The sequence below is a fragment of the Phaethon lepturus genome, unplaced genomic scaffold (genome assembly GCF_000687285.1).
Source record: "Phaethon lepturus isolate BGI_N335 unplaced genomic scaffold, ASM68728v1 scaffold29956, whole genome shotgun sequence".
NCBI lineage: Eukaryota > Metazoa > Chordata > Aves > Phaethontiformes > Phaethontidae > Phaethon > Phaethon lepturus.
Window position 1 is genome coordinate 942 of NW_010546089.1, and position 22,114 is coordinate 23,055.

Sequence of the window (22,114 nt, forward strand, 5' to 3'; positions counted from 1 at the left end):
GGAAAAAGAAAGAAAGAAAAAAATAGTTGTCAGGAGTGGGATTCGAACCCACGCCTCCAGGGGAGACTGCGACCTGAACGCAGCGCCTTAGACCGCTCGGCCATCCTGACCATTTGCTGTGCTTTGTAAGCCGGCCCACTTCGTACCGGCGCTGATCGGGTGGCTTCACATCTACCAAGCCCGGTGGAGATTTCATGGCAGCCAGAGGCAAAGGGAGACTGCTTTTTGACAAAGAGGTGGAAAAAGAACCCTTGGTCTTTTTAATATTAAGTTCTGCAGTTCTTTTCTGTAAAGAAACACTTCGTGCTGCTGCGAGATGCAAACACCCAGTTACACATGGGCTAACAGTACTTTAAGATACATTTTTGCGCGGTTTGAAGATAATAGTGCAAACCAAAGTCACACCACTCCATACCCCCAACAAAATTCCTTTAAAAATTTGACCTTAAATACTAAAACCACATATTCTTATTTGACTTCTCGTAGCTGCATTAATTTGCTGTTTCAGAAGATGGTATCTAGGGGTATATGCTAGACTTTCAGCTCAGAATCTCTCTGAATTAAGCTGAATGTCACTTCCTAGCCCCTGGGTTGTTTGTCTCCTAAGAAAGGCTGAAACCCTTTCCCAGAGAGAATTTTATACATATAGAGAAAGCAATTCATGCCCAAGGCAGCATCTGACACCAGTTACCCTGCATCCAGACTACAGTTACATTCAGGCAAAAGGAAGAGGGACAGAATGAAGGGATAATGTGCACAAGTCAATTTAAACTGTATTCAGTAATGTGCCTTAAAGAGGGAAACCTGTTAGGCTAACAGTAGCTCCAAGGAAAGGGAGTACTAGAGAGCACATGAACTCCAGAGAAGAAACTATAACCCGAGTCCTGCTCATGTATACATCTAAAGCCAAATAAAGTAATTTTGGAAAGTTAGCCCATGGGTGCCTGTTTTGTGGAACACAGATGTTCCAACAGGTTTTCCAGAAATCCAGCATAGCAAGGCAAATTAACAGCATGCTATATTCCCCATACTGAGATTACGATTGGATTGCCCAAATTGTACAGCGTTCCTTGGTTCTGAGAGGTGTTCAAGGCACTCCACCATGGTCGAATTTATGGACATATGTACACAAAAAAAAAAACCCAAACAAATTACTATTTTTGTGCCCCTTAGTCATTTCTCTTACCTGCCTTCACATGATGTGCAAGTGAAGCTGGGAGATTATTCTAATTTATTGCATAATGCAGGGGCTAACACAGCTGTATCATACTCCACCAGGACACTGCTGTACTAACAGGAACCACTGATTTGCAAATAGATCTCTCCATCACTCAGGCAGCTTCCAAATGCTGTTACCTTATTCCATGGGGAAAGACGATGCAGGAACCAACATCTAGTTTCTTAGCACACCAACTTCTCATGCTCTACCACCTAGCATTAGAAATAAACTCTTCAATGTCCCTGATTTGGTATGGAACTTAAGGGAACTGTGCCAAATCCTGGAGAAATAGTGTAAGCAACAGGATGCCAGAATACACAGTGGATGTGGCCGAGGACACAGCAGAGATAGATGGAAGCAGGGAAGATGCACTATCAATAAAAAAATATTTGCCTAGAGACTTCACTCACATGCACATTCTTCTTCTGATAGGAGAGAGAATACAAACCATTAATCAAGGACTTACAACTCACCTGCTATTAAAAAAATGGGAGCATCTTCTAAGGAAGAACAGGCTATATATTAAAATGTTTGCACCAAGGAAACCTTACACTATTTAATACTCAGAAGAAAAAAAAAACAACACAACAATCACAATCAGGAATTCAGGTTCTGTTTCATAGAAACATGACAGAAGTCTACTTCCCCGCTTCAGTCAATATTTTGAGCAGGGTAGAGAAATGTTTCATCACTTAGACATAGAAAAGTCCTCCTAAGGAACAAAAGAGAAAATTAAGTATTCCTCTAAGTCCTTCCTTAATTTTGTTACTTATACATTCTCAAGTTTATACAGTCCTCTTACAGCATTGTGCTCAAAGTGTTTCGTGTGGGGTTTTTTTTTGTGTGGGGTTTTTTTTTTTTTTTTGCTTCCTTCATTCCTACCCAACCTCACCACTCAACCTCTAAGGCTTTCCTACCTCACGCTTGTCTCTCTTGTTCTTGTTTCACTTCTGCCTGTGCTTCTCCTGTACTGAAGAGGAAAGAAAGTTTTCTAACTAAAAAGCACATCTAGGGAAGCAAGAAACAAGCAAATGTTTGTTTTTAATATTTACTCAAAAGTGTTTTAAAACAACAGCTTAATTTATAACTTTATTAACCTTTGGATACAGGATCTAATTTTAGTATTAAAACAAATTCCTCAAGTTGATAACTTCTCTTCTTGGAAGAGTTACAAAAATGTAGTTGTTTGTTCAAAATAAATGACCACCTTAAAAGAGCAGTCCTCTTGTTGAAGTCTGCACAGTTACTTGTAGGTATAAAACAACTTTCCACTGTGTATTATAAAGGATAATTAGATACCGAAGAGAATTTTGAGGTCAGCCAGAGTGAGCTTAGTGAAGGCCTCCCCTTTGCCTGACAGCACCTGCTGGGCAAGAACTTTCTTCTGCCTCTGGAGTTGTACTATCTTTTCTTCTACCGTTCCTTCACAGACAAACCTAAAAACCAAGCAAAGCCATATCATGTCAGCTGCTAGGAAAAAGTGTTAGCATTATACCAGCACTTCCCCAGCAAATTTCCAAAGACTTGTCTCACTTAAAAATGAACAGCTTGTTACACAACTGACAAAATACACCCGTACACAGAAAACAGCTGTTCTCATATCCAGATACTGTAACATTTCAAATAAAAGTCTGATGCACTTCAGGCTCGACTTTGATCATCTGAAGCAATAGTAATTCCGTGACAAAATCCTGTCATGACTGATAACTGATATCATCTATTATGCTAAAAGCATCGTACACAAAATAGTGTTTTAGATTACAGTTTCTCTGAATTTGCTGTGCAGTTACAGTAACTAAGCTCGCCTTTTAGTACTTACAATTACAGATGCTTTTTCTAAAAGCCAACTTTGCCACTTACTAGAAGTGCTCTATAAGTTTATGTTAGTGATATTAGAGAGGTCCAGGCTTAGGGAACACGGTGAAAAATCTCAGTGCCTGAATTGTTCTCAGGAATGAGCAGGACATTCCCACTAAGCCACGGGTTGAGAAACAATAAACCACTGCTAGCTACTAGGACAGCAACATGCAGGCAACTGCCACATAGAAGCATTTCATGTGGTCTTTATCTTGATGTCCAAACCCCAATCCCACCATCAGACCTTGTGCCTAGCTTTGAGTAAAGAAACAAGCCTCAAACCAACGCCTTGTCTCACCAACTAAAGCTAGACAGTACATGAGCAGCAACACCCTCATTTACTGCTAAGGAAAATCCTGACCTGTGTATCACAACATCCTTTTGCTGCCCCACTCGGTAAATGCGGTCACATGCCTGGTCCTCAAGAGCGGGATTCCTGCAGGTAAAAAAAAAAAATTAAAAAAAAAATAGCTTAAGGGCTTATGTTCAGGAATAATTGAAATATCAAAGCCTCTGTGCTTGCCTCATTTGCCTGCCTCCAGAGCATCCTGTTTTCTTCCTCTGTAGAACTAAAACTGCTCCCAGGTTACCTTAGGTTTACTAGCTTGATCGCCAGTGTTCACTCTGACTGCATTTCCCTTTGCCCTTCGCAGAAGTATACTACATCTCCACATAAAGTCAGCTGTATGACTTAGACCACTGTTCCATGTAGCCCCATATTTCTGGCCAATAGTTAGTACTCAGAGAAAGCTGAATAGCTGGTGAGGAAAGAGGAGAGTAAAGAAGGAAGGTAGACTCCATTGAAAGAGGCCTTCACTCAAGAATATTTACGTAAGAAATGGTTCTGTTTGACACATGGCTACAGGGAATACTTGTTGACATAACTTCCATATTGTAGAAACATTTCTTTAATGCTGCTACTCAGCAGCTGGTTTTAATGTATTGAAGCACATTAGCTTGCTTTGTAAATTCCCATGAGCAACATTTAGTTAAAAAGTGATTCTGACTTTGATGAGAGACAACATAAATGTTAGGAGTTCATATGCACTACTTTCATATAAAAGGAAAAAAAACAAAACAAAACAGTGTGTCTTGGAAGAAGGCCATAGTAAAAACATTTTTCCACAACTAATCATTAGCCCTTACTCTGAGCTAAACTCTTCCCCCCCAACCCAGTTGTATCAGACATGACAGCACACATGGTGAGAAAACAAGCAACATGCCCTACATACATCCTCAGAGATAGAACTTTTATTTCTCTTTACCAGTGCATGTCAAGGAGAAAGAGGTGGTTTCCTCCAGTCAAGTTCAGGCCAATGCCTCCAGCCAGCAACGAGACCAACATTACCTTCAAAGGCCAAAAGAGAGTTAAGAAGCCTGTTTCCAGAAAATCAATGCTTCATATACTCCACGTAATAATTTGAACCAAAGGATCTGTTTATCATATTTATATTACGCGTGTATATTTCTTAGGTATTTGGGAGCTTACCAGATGCTACTTGATAAGGCACATAAGCCTGGACATGGAAGTTATGGCTCAGAGAGGCCAGTCCAACATTCCTTATATATTACCCCTATACATTTTTACAGACTAGAGAAAGGACTGAAAAGTTCAGATTCTCTCTGTGTCCCACTCAAATGACCAGCCTCTCTGGTGACAGCCCACTGCCAACAATGGGACCAACTGGCACCAACTCTGAATTAACATCAATGATTACTTAAACACAGGCAACTGGACTGAAATGGCCTGCTACTCTTTTCACTTTGTTTCCACATAACCTAGTATTTAGAAAAAGATGAGTAGCTGGGGAGGAATGGGGATCTAGCAAATGGTCAGTTTAGAGAAGATTTCTTGTACAGCAGGAAAAGATCTCCATTAAGGACAGAGACACTTGCTATATATATTTATTACTTAATTTCATGGTGTGGTACCTTAAAACCCTGATCTTGTTTAAGGGGTCAGCTATTCATATAGCTGGCAGAAATCTTCATTTGTTTAAATTCAAAGATAGAAAGAGAAATATCTATTTTGTAGATAGCAGCTTGTTGAAGAAATCCAGCAAAGAAAACAAGCTAATGCACCACATTCTCCCCTTCCAGTCATAGAGCCATCCTCAGAGGAGACAGCCTCTCCTGCCTCAATTACAGGAATGTCAGCATCCAGAAGAAAGCGTAATCACTATGAACAATTAATTTGGATTCAATGTTTTTAGTCACCTGGCAAGCTTCCTTCCCTTGGCCAAAATTTCAGACTAGAAGCTATTTTCATGAAAAGCCAGCACACTGCGGTTCATTAGTATTTAAACACACATACTCCCCACAAACCCTAACAACTCAAAAGTGAGAGAAGTCACATGAGCTCTCCTTATTTTGGATGTGTGCAAAACTATGACTTCTCTCATCCTAATCCAAATCTTACTATGTTTATACCAGGGTGAGATATGCTCTTGTTAATTTTAGCCTCATTCACAGATTAAACTGTCATCATCTCTTCTCAAAAAGATTAGTCTGGTAAAAAGTATCTGATGTGTTGGAAAACAGCAATAAAATCTTACAGGCTCCTTGGCAAGCAGGTTATATACAGAAAGAAACATCTTCCAATGCAGAAGCATGAGTTGGAAAGAACCAACCTGCTCTGAGTAGAGCTAATTAGCCCCACACCTTCCACATTACTTTCTGTGGCAAAAACATTTTTGAACACACCGAAGCTTTGGACAGCCTTCGAACTAGCTTTGGAGTCAGATGATCTCAGTACCCAAGGTTAACATCAAAGGAGCTTTTCAGCAGCTGCTACTGCCCATCATAAGACATACATTTGTTTTTACAGCTACCTCTTTCCCTGCTGATCTTGGAACCTAGGGGTCCAAATGGAAGTAGTAACAGTAAATGGAATCATGAAGTCAGCTATCACAGCGCTAGTAACTGTTTTCCTGCCCTGATTGTGTACCTGAGGCCCTTTGGGATTGTTATTGAACTCTTCTACCACGTCCATTCTCTGTTTAGGATTGACAGAACCATCCACTGTTGCATACTTCAGCCCTAGTTGCTGGAGGTGCACAGCCACAACTTTCAACATACTCGTCCACTGAGAGACAACAACACTGGAGAGAGAGGAAGGGGAGGTTAGAACAAGTTCTCTGTATGTAGTGTAACAGTTTGGTTATTGCACTGTCTCCCCCAAGGGGAGACAATGATTCAGGCACTCTTCCCCACTGCAAACTGCAGACAAGTCCCTTCCCAATTCAGAAATAGTTTCACCTGTAGGTGTAGTGGTGGAACCTGCTGTGGAAGGCTAATACCCAGTAAACTTCAGAAATATTAAGTCTGTAACTTTCACCTCTGTTTTTGGATTTTACATTGCCACCTACCAATCAATTATGAGCTTTTTCTGCAAAATTAATCAATAGCAACACCAAACCTGGATTCCTCTGGGCCTCTCACTCCCCACACTTTAATTTTTGATTAAACAGTTTGGGAGATAATAATTTATTCAATTGTTTTTTGGCAGGGAACAAAAGTAATGTTGGTGTTCCCACTCTTATGGTGGGAATGCTTTTTTGAAGAGACTTTGGAAAAAAGTTTTCTACATATGGTGCAAATCTGGAGTTGCCCAAGAACAGGACTTCCCCTTCCAATGCACCCCCAAAATAACACAGGTGTAACTACTTTGCAGCCACACACCTGTAAATGCATTCTACACTGTTTAACAAAACAAAGCAGAAGACCCTGTCACACTGCAGTCTGGTGTGAAGCAAAGACGGAACTTGCACGGTAAGAGCTGCAAGACTTCAGCAACACTTACGTTCTCTGATCAATGCATTCCTTTACCTCAAACAGATTCAGTTTTAACCACTGCTTTATTCCCCCACTTTTTTTTGGGTGGTGAGGTGGGTTGTAGAGCTGAGGGCAAATACTTCTCAGCACAACCAAAACTACTCTCTTTTGTCTTGGATTTCCGCCCCCCCCCCCCCCCCCCCCCCCCCTCTCCACCCCCCTCTCTTTTTGCTTGGATTTCCCCCCCCCCCCCCCGCCCCAAAAATCTGCTTTCAACTACTGCAGTACTGCCACCATTTTACCATACCAGGAGTTTTGTATGCAATTGTTTTAAACTATTTCTGCTGCTGTCAAGAGACATGCTTCTCTCAATCACTATGACTGAAGAAAAGGACATATTTACTAACCTTTTCTGAGACTCCGAGTGACTCTGAATAGCTTTCAGTTCAGCCAAGAGGTGAGCTATCTGCAGTGGGAAAAAAAAAAAAAAACACAAAACCCTAGTCTGCTTGCTGTCATAACCCAGCTCATTCTTTGCTTTCTTCATTAAAATTGGAAGTCATCAAAAGTAACTCTCTTACTGGAATTTCTTGTGCTCACACTTTCAACATATTTTATTAGTCATTAGTAAGAACACTCCCACCATGGATAACAAGGTTAAGAAATCAAATCATACAAGCATGTTTTACAGATTCCAACCTTCCTGTGAGAAGCCAAGTTATTGCCACCTCTCCTCATGGGGCCATCCCATTTTTTCTAGCTCTTCACAAGCACCATGCTCTCACAAGCATGCTTTTTTAAACTTCTGTGAGTTCAGTGCTCAAGATTTTCACTGACTGTGCTGAAAATCTGTCAGATTCTCACAGCTTTATTGGAAGTAGCCATCAACAACTGGTAAATTGGAGCCCTCCCAGAAGGCATTCAAGCAGACTATCAACCTACTCACCTGATTTCATCTAAATTGCCAATTTAGCCTGATCTGCAATTACCAAGGTGTGACAGTTCATTAACAATTCAAAAGGCAAAGTGCTGAAATCCAAGCTTCTCAAGGAACGTAAGAAAGCCACAAGCAGAATACCTTGGTGCTCTCCCTGGTGATTTCAAAGATATCTGTTTTAAAAGCTGTGCCATTGAGGTAGACTGTTGACTTGGAATCAGGAGCCTGGAGCTCCAACAGGGTCAAAGCATTAAGTTGTTCCTCAATGGAGAGGGAAAGGCCTTCACTGTTCAAGTTAAGTTGATCCAGAGCCTGTGGGAAAGCAAGTAATATAATGAGGGATCACAGTCAAGCCTGAGAACAAATTCCGTAATGATCCATAGGCTGCACAATGTCTGCTGAGGACAGTGGGTTTGAAGGAAGCTATGCAATATGAAGACAGAACAATTAAAACACACTACTAGGTCAGACCAACAGTCTCTTTGGCCCCTTATTCTGCTCTAAGAAGGGGCAAGTGTAGATCTGTGGTCCAGTCTCCTCAGATTCCCCCTCCCATAGCATTTAACAATTGCAGGATTATTATATAGATATTAGAAGATAAATCCTTGCCTTTTCCCTTAGTACCTGCACTTATTCTGCAGTTGCTTTATATGACAAGAGCAAAGAACTTCTGGAAGATTAATCTACTTCATGCAAGGCAACTTCAGTCAAGGCACTTAGAGCTCTGCAGCTCTAAGTGTAGCCTTTGAAACAGGCTACACTTGTGGACTTGTGCACTTTTCAAGACTAGGTTAGGATCAAGACATCTTTTTTACCATTAAAATTCTATTTCTTTTTTTTAATCTGAATAGAGGTGTTTCCAGAGACACAGCTGCCCACATAGGTCATGCTGAGGAACTCTTCAGTAGGAAGTATGCCCATCTAAAAACTCTCGGGCTGTAAAATACGCAGTCCTAGAAATGGCTCGGTTTATACACCCTTAGCTATGAGATGCAAGGGTGTGACAAAGTCTGTTAACTTACACAACCACTTAAAAAAATCCCCACAAGAAAACCCACACCACTACAACACAATGCAGTTACCACTTTCAGTAAGGAGAGATGACAGCAGCACTGACGGAGCCTCAACAACATGGACAAGACATGGACAGTACTTGAGACCTGGGAGGCACTTTGGGACCCTGCTAGAAATTCCTTTTGACTGACCCCAAACTCTTGTGCAACTGCCAAGGAAGGAAGAGAAAACATGAAGAGCTCTTGGAGGCATTTCCAAGCACTGCTCAGCCACCTCCAGCAAGAGTTTCATCAATAAGAGACAACAACCAATGAGGCAAGCAAATACCTGATTTAACACAGGAACACATCAAACCCCACTTAAAAAAAGACAACACAAATCAGAGTACCACATACCTTATACTAATACTGTAATCTCTTCTATGAGCAATTAGACCTTTATTTCATAAGTGAATTTTAGACCCAGGGAGGTTAAGAGACTTGCCCAGAGCCACAACAGTGAGGACAGACTTTTGGAATATTATGGTAGGATTCTTTGTAACATCAGGGAAGCAGCAAAACATTCTCCAAAGAATTTCTAAGTCCTGATCCCATGTGGCCAGGTCTATTGCCTCTCTTTAATTGTGCACTTAAGAGTCATTTCTGCAAATGTTTTCAGGGGAGGGTGTGCTCAAACCTTTCTCAAATGGGTTACCACCAGCATACTCTCTGCCTTCACTTTTCTGCTCCTGTCTCTTTAGGTAGGATTGTAGTGTTGACCTGGAAAAACAAAATAAAGACTGTGGAATTTAACACAGAGAAAAGGCAAGAGGGACCTGGGCTTAACAAGCAAGCTGATGATACATTAAGGTAAGGAAGGTTTCATTAATTATTTAGTCACAAAATGATCACACCCCTCCCCGTTTTCTTTAACTTGAATATGATCAAAACCAAGATCCATTTCGGAAAACACAAGAGGAAGCAAGCCTGCTTACTGGAATACTTTGAGTTTAATAGTGGCTAGGGCCCAATAGTTAACATTCTTCATAAAAGGACATCTTTAAATGTACATTTAAAAGGAAGGAAGACTCTTTACAGCAACACTATTCAAAGAGACCCTAGGAGAACACAAAGTGACACTGGCTTGCACTACAGCCGTCTGGCCAGGCCAGCATGATTTCTGATTGTATAAATATCGCAGAGCAAAGAAGATAAATTCTCTCCCTTACAGGTGCTGGCACATCATTATTTAAGAACTACTGTTGCAATTCCAAGTCTTTGGAGTCTTGTAATCAATGAGATTAAGTGAAAGGCTGGAATACAAAACTCATACAAGGCATGAAGATATGGGAGGAAAAAAAAAAAGCATCAGTTTCAGCTATTAGTAGAACAAGCAATGTATTTTCAAACATACTTGACAGGTAGGCAGAAAGGGAAAAAAAAATCAACAGGAATTTGTCCAAAAACTCTGGAAGTGGAATTCTCTGATTTTTCACACCAGGAAGAAACAAAACCACAAAATATCTTATCTCTTCCCACATTCATACCTGGATCTTGCAAAGAGCACATTGTACACTGACTGCTCCTCTGCTGAAAGTTTTAACTGATGCAACTGTGTGCTGCGCTGGGGCAGAGATACCTGAAGTAAAAATACACAGCATTGGATGTATATAGTGCAAAAAATCTTATACAGTATCACAACACCAGTGTTCCAAAATTTAACACAGTATTCTAAGCCTCAGAAGATAGCTGTTTATTTCTTCATTAAAGTTATTATTGTGTTGTAAAAGTAGCTTCTAATTTCCCCATTCAGAATCAGACAGTACACCAAAGCTACATCTTTTAACGGCTTACAGGCACACCAATGATCTAATACTTGGTTTAACAGACTATTTGTAAAGAGTAATGCAGAAAGCCAATGCTCCAGCATACACCAGATCCATTTGACATGCAGCAGCTTTGATTCCTAGAGATCTAGGCTAGCTCAGAGTCCTAGACTTACCTTTTCACTAAGTGGGCATCTACCTGCAATTACTTAACATATTCTCCTCTGCATGTGATTTACAATTGAAAGGTTTATTTCTTTTTTATATTTCTGCTTTCTGGATAAGCAGACAAAGCATCCCACATGCATTCAACTCTTCTTGCTCAAGAGACTGCAGTAGACAGAAAAACCTGCCCATTAAACTTAAGCCTGTAAAGAACTGACTGGCTGCTGCAAGGAAAGCAATGGAATGATTATCTAGTTGTGGAGGCTGAAGCTCTTACCAAGGGCTTGCCAGTTGAATCCAGCTGGTCCTTAGTTCTCCGTAATAAGAGGCTCCTGGTTAAGAGACTCAGCCTCTCTCCTCCCTTTTTTGTGTTGTTATCTACTTGGTATTTCCACACCTTGTACTCATCAAAAGGAGAGCAACGTAGAAACCTACAACATGAGGGAAAGGGACTTCATACCAAGGGAAGAAAAGTTCTTCAGTTACTCCTGAATGACCAGAACCGAACTCCTTACTATCCAAAACAAACCATTCCCAGTTCAGCCACAACTGCTAGGAAGATTAAAAGACTTCCAGTGTAATGATTCCAATAACTGGTTTGCTCAAGAGTCTTACCATCACTATCACAGTGAAAGCATCTTTCTCATTCTGTACCCATCACGTTCTCTTTGCTCAAGCATCACCAGCAAATGAAGGGCATCAAGAAGCACAGTCACTTGCCAAAAAGCATACTCATTTGTTATTCCAAACTCCTGCACCTCTTAATTGAAAATTAATTTCAATTATCCAAAATTAATTTCAAATGCAAGTTCTCTCTGGTTCTCCAACATCCTTCTTAATCTTTCCCGCCTCAGCAATGAGGAGGACAGAGTTTAACCTGTTTATCATTTGTTTACAGAAGCCAAAGTTTTCACCCTCTCCTTCAATGCACTTGTAGCACAACACTCTCTAGTAAGATCCTCCCAGGCTGCCCTGGTAGGAACAAGGATTCTCGCACAAAGCTTCCATTCATTATAATTGGTTTTGTGGATATTCATCTTACAGACATAGGAGATCTGAAGTAATTTCCCCTTTGTTCTCTAAAATAAAGCAGAATAGCTTCATGCAATAGTATGGTCAGCCTTGCGCAATGCCTCAGTCACAGCCTTTGCAGTCCAGTGTCTGAAGCGTTAATATAACTAGTCTCACTACCCCACGTATCTTGGAAACCTATCAAACTTCAAAACAACTTCAGCACTTCATCAGTAAAGAACTACTGGAATTGGAGCCCTGTCCTTGTGTTCACGTGCAGCCAGCTCACCTCAGGAGAGAGTACATGTCCAGTAAGTTGTTCTGTATCGGCGTCCCGGTGACAGCCCATCTGGCACTGGCTCTCACTTTGCACACAGCTATAGAGGTTTGAACCTTTGGATTTTTAATATTGTGAGCTTCATCCAATATAACTCGAGCCCAAGCTACCCGGAGCAGAGGGGAACAGGGAGATGAGCCACTCTGAAAGAAAAAGAGTGTTTATAACCCTGTACAAGAACCTTGCTAGGCTCTCTAAGGAGCCACAGGCAAACATATTTTTCCAGCAAGAAGCATTTTCCTGATGTTTGTCAGCAGTAATCTGAGCTCTTACTGTCATGTAAGAGGTGCTCTCAAAAAATCATCTCTCCAAAGCTTCCATGAAAGTTTATAAGCTAGAGAACATAACATTTATCTGTTTTTGATGACAATTTCTAATCTTTTACAGTTTTCTCTTGCTTTTAACATTTTATTGCCTCTTCCTTCCCAAGAGACATTCCAGATCAGTAAAATTTTGCTAGGCTGGGATAAAGGAACACATAATTATTCTATTAGGGCGTATCCTGTACTTTTAAATGCAGGATCTCTCTACAGTTTTACAGGTGCCACCTTGAAGTTTCAGGAAATTCAAAAGTCTGTCTGCTTTACGAGCAAGATCTAGATCGCAACAGGTTTCTGGTAGTTTAAAGTGATGTTGGTGCTTCGGCAAAGAATACCAACAGGAGATTCTAGTGTTCCTTCAGTCTCACATCGAAAGGAGTATGAGATTCATCATTGCGCTCTTAAAAATACTTTCTAAAAATGTTTCAACTGTATTCAATATGTGTTACTACAGAACAGATTTCTTGTGCATATTTTTCCCTGTTCTCTTTCCGCATTTCACGGTACTTTCATCACTTTATTTTTTACTGTGCAATCTCAACAGGGGACTTACAGGGAAAAAAATATGCTACAGTGAGAAGCACGTTGAATAAGGTGCTCCTTGAAACAACAATGGTTTGCAACACCTCAGAACAAAACGTTAAGGCAACCCTCTATCAACAATATGGCTTCTCACCCCCACATCATGATCCTCAGCAGGGACTTCCCCCTCCTCCTTTTTTGTGGGAACCTCCTTGGAGAGAAGGCTGTAGGTTGTGACAACAACATCATATTCAGAGAGCCTGCGTAAAAGGAAAGCAGTAATGAGGAACAAGAACAAATGAGAAATTCATTCTGCAAGGCAGACAAAATGCATGGTCAAGTTTTAACACCACCACAGTTCTACAAGAGCTGAAATGCAGAGTTTGACAGAAAACAGAACTTCAGAGCAATCAAACAGGAAGGGCACATTGTGCCCATTTTATGGATACTGGAAGTAGACACAGCAAGCTCAAGACGACAGTAAAATACAGTGGTACAGAACATACACCACATGAGATGAAGACTACTTAGAATCTGGCACCTAGAAATACTGCTCAGCATGGCCTAAAGTGGTGTAGAGAATTTTCTGACCTATACATACAGCTAAAAAAACCCCAAACAACCACAAAAGCACAAGCACAGAAGAAACTGCCGCTGACAATCTCTACAAGCAAAAGATGTTTCAGAGAACATACACCTCTTTTTTGTTATCAGGAACAGCAATAGCCTGGGTATAGGCCATAAAGGATTTGCTATATACACCTTGACAGCAGACATCAGCCTGACCACCTGGATCCTCTACATTTCTATACTTCAGGTTCTTCCATCATTCTATAGCCACAGAATTTCAGCTCTGATAGACACAATCTCTTCCTAAGCAGCATTTTACTTTTCTTGGTCATATTTATGGTTTAGCACTTACACCTCTGCATGTTTATCTCTGTTTGGCCCATGGTACAAATAGACCCTCAGTTTGCCACAGCCCACACGTCTGTCAATCTCTTTCTTCCAGTGATGGATCAAGGATGCAGGACAAATGATTAAAGTGCTGCAGGAAGGGATAACAGTGGAATCTGCAGGGAAATATTGCAGACAGGTTTCAATGTCTTCACATTAGACTACAACAAAGACATAAGTTTTGGAAATTCCAACAATTAAGAAGATCAGTCCACTTTTCCTGTGGGTACAGTTTGTGAAGCAGACATCTCTACATTGCATTCTGGGGCACTGTTAGTTCTGGGTGGAAAAACACTCTACTTAAGCACTAATGCATTACTTCCTTTCCACTCAGAATTATGCTATGTATTTGTGCACTTCCTTCGGATAAGCTGAAAGGTTAGAATTCAGGAGCTAACCTTGATCTCTCCTGAGAATACAGTACCAAATAAATTATTCTTTCCTGTTCTAGAAGACTGAAATGTTACCATTTTGAACCACACAGGCAAAACAAACAACACAGTCAGTAAACTTGACAAGACAGGAAAAAGCAGTCCAACCAGTTCCACGAGGATGGAGATAGTAACAGGTTGTGGACACAGAAACAATACTCTTTAAAAACTCTAACATCCCTTATATCTATGGACAAGATAAAAGGTGGGGGGGAAATCAGTCACAAGGAGGCAAGTAATAACTAATTTAAGTCCTTATGCTATGAAAACTATGCATATGTTTGCATATATTGAAAAAATTATGAAACTTTTTTTCAAAACAGTATATGCTGGCTTTAACTTGTTCTGGAAACTAATCAATAAAAAACCCAAAATTATATTAAGTAATGACTTGGGAAATCCTGGGCATCCCATGGAAGAACAAGTGACACTGATTAAGAGAAAGGCCTTGCAAAGGAGTGCAGCAACATTAAGCCAAATGGAATTTTCCTACAGAAGAGAAGACAGCACAGCTAGAACCTGTTGGTTTATGAGCCTTTAACCTATAATACTTTAGGCATTTCAAAAAGCACTGCATCATAATGTATGTACTGTATGATAGAAACAATTCTGCACCATTTTTGGATAGCCATATTTCTAATTTCTCCTTTCTCTTCTCTGTCTTCAGCTGCTTCTGGGCCAGAATGAGAGCAATCATCGTTAGAGTCTTCCCCAAGCCCATGTCATCCGCTGGAAAAAGACACACAGAAGTTGTGATGACTTGCAGAAATGAGTCCCCCCAGCTCAGATCTACACTGAGGTAAATACTGCAACAGAAATTGCCCTAGGGAACCCGGGAAACAAAAATACACATATAACCATTTCAGGGTATGATTTAGTAATGGGTTAATAGCTGTAACTGGTCAAAGGGCATAGGAAAACAAGCCTCTTTGACATGCCTACAAAATAACTAGTTATTGGCCTCCGAGTAAGTTATGTGCCAAACTGTTACTGTCATAAATCCGCCCCCCCAAAATCCACTTTCCTGTTTTGTTGCTTACCCAGAATTCCTCCACACGGCCTCTGACTCTCTCTCCAGAGTAGCCATGCAAGCGCCTGCTTTTGGTGCAGCAGCAGTGGAACCTGAGAGGGCGAGACAGAGGATTTGAAGGAAACACCTTGCAAAGTTCAGACACTTCTGCTTCCTGTATCAAATTATCCAGTTGAACTGTCCTACTACAATCTTACTAAAAGCAGTTTGCCTACCTGTTCTTTTCCCATATGGATGGGGATACCCAAGATAAGCAAGTCCTGAAGACAGGAGGTCAGCAGTACCATACATGAGTCTTGCTAACACTTTATGCATAAACCAGCCTAGCGCCTCTCAGCGCTCCTAAGAGCATGTAAAAGCGGCTTGTTCAGGTGGAAAATCCACCCAAGCCTACCTTGCTCACAACAGGCATCCCTGTCAAGGAGGGGGATTGAGAACACTTCCCCTTTTCTCACCAAGTCTAAGACCCCTACAGACTCTTAAAATTTAAGACAGGAAGAAGGACTACATACTATCATCACAAGACATTAAACGGCCTTCCCCAGCACCGAAAAGGTCCCTAGGGGATCTCAAAAGCAACACAAAACATATACATCAACATACCATCTTGTAGAGACCTGTGCCTTCCAATACCTTGCACGTAACCTCAACTATGGGTTCTGCACCACCTGATAAAGAGCTGCTCTTTGGCAGATCAAAACGGACTACTCTGGCGTCCATTGGGTTGCATGAACTTGATCATTTGCAATGCTTTTTTAAAAGACTATTTCTTATAGCTCAATGGGAGACCTATCTGGGAGAAAAGAACCATAAGAAGGTTCTCAGTCTCCTCCTCACTGGAGACCTGCCTCTGTTCTGCCAGTCACATACAAAAAAATGGTTGTGGGTTGGTTGCTTTGTCTGAGACACTGCATTCAAACACTAAATATTCCAAAGACACAAAGCAAGAGGGTAGAACATCAGTACTGGCAATCTGAAGCAACTCTCATGGATGGAAAGCAATTAGAGCATCTTCTCCCAGCAGGATGAAAACTGCTAAGTATTTCAAAGTGTGAAAGGACAGGATGCTCTAGGGTATCACTCAGATGTTACACTTCATTTATCAGTATGACATCCTCCATCTTTGCCAACTCACCTTCAATCCAGAGGGATCTTCAGCCACCGTCTGCTCTGTCGGACAGGATTCTAGAGATTTGTGAAGATGATTAATAGCCTCACTTGTGGCACTGTGTACAGCCCTGATTCGGTCTTCTGTCATTCTTCCTCCATATAGATTCTGCACACCAGAGTTCACTGGAAAGATACAGTATTATGCATGTAATGTGGTTACAAAGCTGACTTCCCCAAGCAGATCTTTCATCTCAGATTGATCTCAGTAGCTATAGATGCCTGGGGCGGGGTAGTATGCAGCTCACAGTAACAAAAAAGGTGTAGTACTCTCATGTATATCAACAAGTTGCAAGATTATTTCAGAAATAATCCTCACCAGTGTTCTCTTTAATGAAAAAAAGTCTTTCTCTACTTACTTCCAAAACTGTGGCTGTAATACTCACTGGAACCCAAAGTAGCAGCAGCAGAGGGGTGACTGGGTGGGCCTGAAGAAGTCCTTGCTGTAGGATCCTGGCGTGGTAGTGGCGGCATCAACTTTGTACCACCTGGCCTGCCAAATGGGTTAGGCAAAGATTCCTCACGGAAGCTGCTCCTTGTGCTATCCTCCTCTTAACAGGAAAGGAATCACAGGTTGAAAAGGTTGCACAATGGACCTTGGGCTGTAACACAAGGCGCTGGAGAAGTGCCTTTCTTTTGCCCAATAGTCTCCTTGCAAAATATTACTAAGTGGTCACACAGATTTAACAGCAGGGTAGCAAGTTACCAGCAGGTCACCGGAGCCACTGCATCTACTAACACGCACGCTCTAGCCTCCTGCTCCTATGTAACAGGCAATGCAGTTCAGCGCAAGCGACAATGTGTGGTTTATACCACCACAGTGAACTTTGCAACTGTGATCAGATCAGTGCAAACACAAGGTCAGTTCTGCACACTGTTCCCAGAGGATTTTTTCCTTTCAAAGACATCTTTCTTGTCAATGTTTTGGTCACAAAAACTATAAAAACATCCAAGAACGAATGGGAAAAGAACTCAAGAGCTTTTCTCTTCTTCCTGGAAAGGTCTGTTCTGCTTAAAACCAGATATACTATAAGACATTGGGACTGCTCGTTGTGTGGTGGCCTGTGCATTACTGCTTTCTTGCTAGCGATCTTCAGTTTCCAGTGTTGTCAAACTGGATCTTTTCATCAACACAATTAATATTATGATCACAAAGTAACTCTCCTGTTGAGGTGATCATACTGGTAACTCAATGAAATGCCTCTCTTCCACAGAATATTAATACTAGTTTATTAATATACCACAGTGATTAATACTAGTTAATAGAATTAGGAAATCACTTTACAGCAATGGCTTTACTGGAAGCTGCTTATCTTGTAACTGAAACATTCAGACACAGCAGCCAAAACATCTGTATGCAGCATGGTTCTGTACTGCAACAAAGAGGAAGTTAATACTTCACTGGCAAGTTCTCAGAGACACCTGCTTCAATCATTAGCCAAAGCTGGAAACAGAACTAGCCCTGGGTGCTAACCATAGGAGGAAACAACACTTCAGAGGAAACACTGGAATTGTTCCGTTCATCCTGTGCGACACACTTTGCAACTAATGCTTTCCATCTTCAGTGAATCTCAACAGACAAACTTTATATAGACCACATGCCATATATAAATTTACACTATTTTCCCCTCAATATTAACAACTATAGTAAGATGAACCATTTTGCAAAGTTCTGGGGCAAAAAAAAAAAAAATTATCCGTACCTTTTTCAGTAGTATCTGCTGTCGAAATGTTAAGAGCACTGAGTGCAGCTTCCAAATCCTGCACTTGCTTTAATAACCGTTCCCCTTTATCTGGCAGCAGCTGAATGTTCACTCTAGCCAATGTACTCTGCAAAACAAAAATGAATCAAAAACCTGAGTGTGCTTACCAAGCTCTCTGCCAGAGAACAAGCAGGTCAGAAGTTTAAAAACACTAATCTTATGCCATAGTAATTTGTATTTTGATACTGTCCTACAATGTCTAAAAAGCATTTAAGTGCCATTCCGTGTTATTAAATACTCTTTTAGCAAAAAAGAAACGAACCATTAGTGTACTTTAGAAGAGGTAGAAGGATGCAGGGCCTCCCCCTTTTTATGAAACAGGACAAACAGGTAGTCAAGTGACTTGGACAATCTTAAATCTCTCAAAGCACCCAACGTTCAACCTACTTGCACATTTTTTCTTTCTATACTAGCAGGAACGACAATTCTGACTGTTTATTTAAAGGTTCTTTTCTGAGCTCTAGACAAACAGAGGTTTTTATAATAAAAAAAATTCGGAACATTGTTAATGGCATTTATTAAAAAAAGCAGACAGACTGGTAGTTTATTTCATCTTAGTGCAAGATTCCATGGCTAGATCACTCTTATTTCACAAGGCCAAGAGAGACCACTACAAACCACCACATTATTTATAAACGTTAAGTTGACTGTGCACTGTTCCATTTTATGCAAATTACCTTCTGGGTAAAAGACAGACACAGCCTCACGCAGGTCATAATTCAGCACCCCCAAATGCAGGAGGTTATTTTAGCTTAGGGGTAATTTTCTCACATGTGGCTTAAAACAACTAGCTTGTGCCTAGGCCGAATTCTCTCCCTTACCTTGTCTTCCTAAACCATCCAAATATTTGGAGTTTCGTCTGTGAGGGGATACCATATTCTGATGCCCGTCACGAGTAAGGGAAGTCACCCTGAACACAGAACCCCAAAAAAAAAGGAATAATAGGCGCAATAAATTACCTTCTTCTGCTTCAGTTGGACTACAAGATGGTTGTGAAGAGCTTTAGGGTCCTGGGGTCCTTCCATGAGATGCGATGCTGCAGCTCCTGGCAAAACAGCCCCCTGCATACTCTTTCCTGAAGGAATCTCTATTGACTGCAAACACTCAACTGATTTTTGAGGTTTACTTTTACCTGATGAGGAATAAACAAATCCTACTTCATCACTGTCACTGCCAGAGGCTTCATCAGCAGGCTGTCCCAGCCCTGGCCTGACTTTTGTCTTGGGCAGCAGCACTGCCTCTGCTCCTCCCTTCAGGGCAGCATGTTGCAACCCCCATTGTGGTGCTGCTGGGGAAATCGTATCTTCTTTAGACACGGGTTTCATTTCTCCATTCTTCCAACCAATATATTCTTTCTCTCTGGTTTCTTTATCCCCACAGCTTTTTAAGCTTTTCTCTCCGAGCTGCTCCTCCTCTGGAGGCTTTGTACTTGTACTTTGCTTTCCAAGACTTAGTGGCAAGAGCTTTGATCTCCCACCTAGCTCTTTCTCCACACACTCAGAAGACTTCTTGGATTCCCTGCCCCTGTCACCATATTCCTTGTCCTCATAAAGGGTGTTTTTCCCATTCCAAGTCTCAGAAACACCAAGTTTAGATTCAGACACTGTGCTTTCCTTAAGTTCTGGATCACTCCTATTTCCCATGGACTGCTTCTTTTTAGTTTTCAGCCCTTCTAGATGTTCCTTCCCTATGCAGGAATCAGAGGTTGATTTCTTTTCTTTATGTGACATTAGCATGCTCTCTTTCTCTGCTTTTACTCCTTTTGCTTTACTTTCCTCTCCATTTCCTTGCTTAATTTGTTTCCAGGATGATGGTTCACAATTCTTGTCTATCACTTTGAATGGATTTCTTTGGCCACTGGGATTGAAGAGAGGTACTGTGTTGGGCTGGGATTCTAAAGCTTCTAACACTTTGGTAGCTTTTGGATCCTGCAATATATAGAAGTGAGTAATGCTAATGTACAAATTATTAAAGCCTGCTAACTATATACACAACCAGATCACCTCAAGCAAGACTTCAGTCTCTACAAATATCATCCTTCCTATCATTTTAATAGGATCAGGATAAACATTTTACAAGGAAAACAAAACAAACTGCTGGTTTTCTACTTGCTTTGCCATTCCCATGTGTTTGGGGGATCAAGTCCCACCAGCATCATCCTCAAGAACACAGAACAGCCAGAGAACAAACCCAAGTTTCTTTTAAGACTGGAGAAAAGTGATTACTTCACACAATGTAGGAGTAAGAGAAGTCTAATCTGGAGGACAGCAGGCTGATATGCTTTTCAGCTAGAAAGTACAAAAACTCCCGCTATGTAGTCTGAGAGGTGATTACAGAATACAGAATGAAAAGTCATGCTGGAATAAGCTGATACTATAATACAAATGAAACATTCATACCTGCCATGGGACGCTTCCACACCATTTCTTCCCATTCAACTTACTTTTAAGGCATCGGTAAAACAACCTACCAAAGAATAAAACAAGATTTGAACTGCAGGAGCCAGTAAAGGAACTCTAAACGTTCTTTAAAAAGTACCTTCCAATACTTAAAGGGGCCTTATAAGAAAGATGAGGGCAGTTTTTAGCAGGGCCTGTAGCAACAGGACAAGGGGTAACAGTTTTAAACTCAAAGAGGGTAGATTTAGACTAGATGTAAGGAAGCAATGTTTCACAATGAGGGTGATGAAACATTGGCACAGGTTGCCCAGAGAGGTGGTAGATGCTCCATCCCTGGAAACATTCCAGGTCAGGTTGGACGGGGCTCTGAGCAATCTGGTCTCGTTGAAGATGTCCTTGCTCACTGCAGGGGGGTTGGACTAGATGGCCTTTAAAGGTCCCTTCCGACCCAATCTATTCTATGATCCTACTTTGCACCAAAAACATCACAGTCAAGTTCTCTTGATCTGTACTTGACATCCAGACTTCTGCACAGCAAACGGCCATGAACATCAGCAACAAAGCTTTTTTCAAAAGCATTGTTCTCTGGATAAGTGTTCTTAGAATTCTGGGTTGTTTGTTTTTTAGTTTTAGCAATAAAAAAGTATCTGCTTGGGCAAAAACACTGTCTATGTTCAGAGCCTCAGAAGTATCCTATTTCAAGTCGTAAGGAAACAGCTATTCTTTCAGTTACAATGCAAAGGCCACATCGTATTTAAAGCACATCAGGAAGAGGAAAACTTGGGATGTAATCTTTTTTAAACTGGCAGCGAACCAGTACTGCTGCAAGAACTTAATCAGAATTAAAATTGGTGTATTTGATACAACGCTCATGAACCTTGGATGAACCCAACCAACAGAGTTCAATTCTGTTAAAAATAAATCTGATCACTTAGGTTTATACCATTGAACATAACTGCTAATAAAAATAACAAACATTTTGAAACATGCTAAGTGAAGGCCTCAAGGCTGGATGAGCCTTTTCAGTTCTAGAAGGAAACTGCAAGTCAGCCACCATCAAACAATTCCGAATGTTCAAACCTGTACAACAAGCCTTCGTTTCCGCTTTGAGGAACTTACTGGTATTCATCTCTCTCCTAGACTTGCAGCTCCACCATGCAGCCCTCGTGGACCAGGCAGTGAGACGCAGGAATACTGACAAGAAGAAAGGGAAAGAAAAGAGGAAGAATAACGACAAGACAAGCTACCCAGGGAACAGCAACGGCAAGAACAGTTACTTGGGACAAAATACTTGGAGACTCTTCTCAAAGACTACGTGACTAAGAAAACAAAAGCTTACGACCGCTAATATAGCATTGAACTTCCCTCAAAACAGTCGTGCACGTGGCGTGTTCCCTCCCCTCCCTG

The 22,114-nt window shown here is 41.1% G+C and overlaps 1 protein-coding gene and 1 non-coding gene across 2 annotated transcripts; both read right to left on the reverse strand.

Moving 5' to 3' along the window:
- Positions 1-27: 27 nt before the first annotated feature.
- Positions 28-110, reverse strand: TRNAL-CAG. Its single transcript has one exon. It is a non-coding gene; the product is annotated as a tRNA-Leu (tRNA).
- Positions 111-2,510: 2,400 nt separating this feature from the next.
- On the reverse strand, positions 2,511-21,901 carry TTF2 (transcription termination factor, RNA polymerase II; the record flags this gene model as incomplete). The annotated part of the gene is given in 21 exon segments (XM_010289190.1): positions 2,511-2,655; positions 3,438-3,512; positions 4,342-4,424; positions 6,024-6,177; positions 7,258-7,316; positions 7,929-8,099; positions 8,870-9,009; positions 9,477-9,559; positions 10,327-10,418; positions 11,048-11,201; positions 12,071-12,261; positions 13,115-13,220; positions 13,883-14,033; positions 14,964-15,077; positions 15,389-15,470; positions 16,514-16,671; positions 16,905-17,096; positions 18,249-18,375; positions 19,268-20,236; positions 20,708-20,774; positions 21,827-21,901. Coding segments are annotated over 21 exon segments (3,388 nt in total), but the record flags the coding sequence as incomplete, so codon positions are not given.
- Positions 21,902-22,114: the final 213 nt, after the last annotated feature.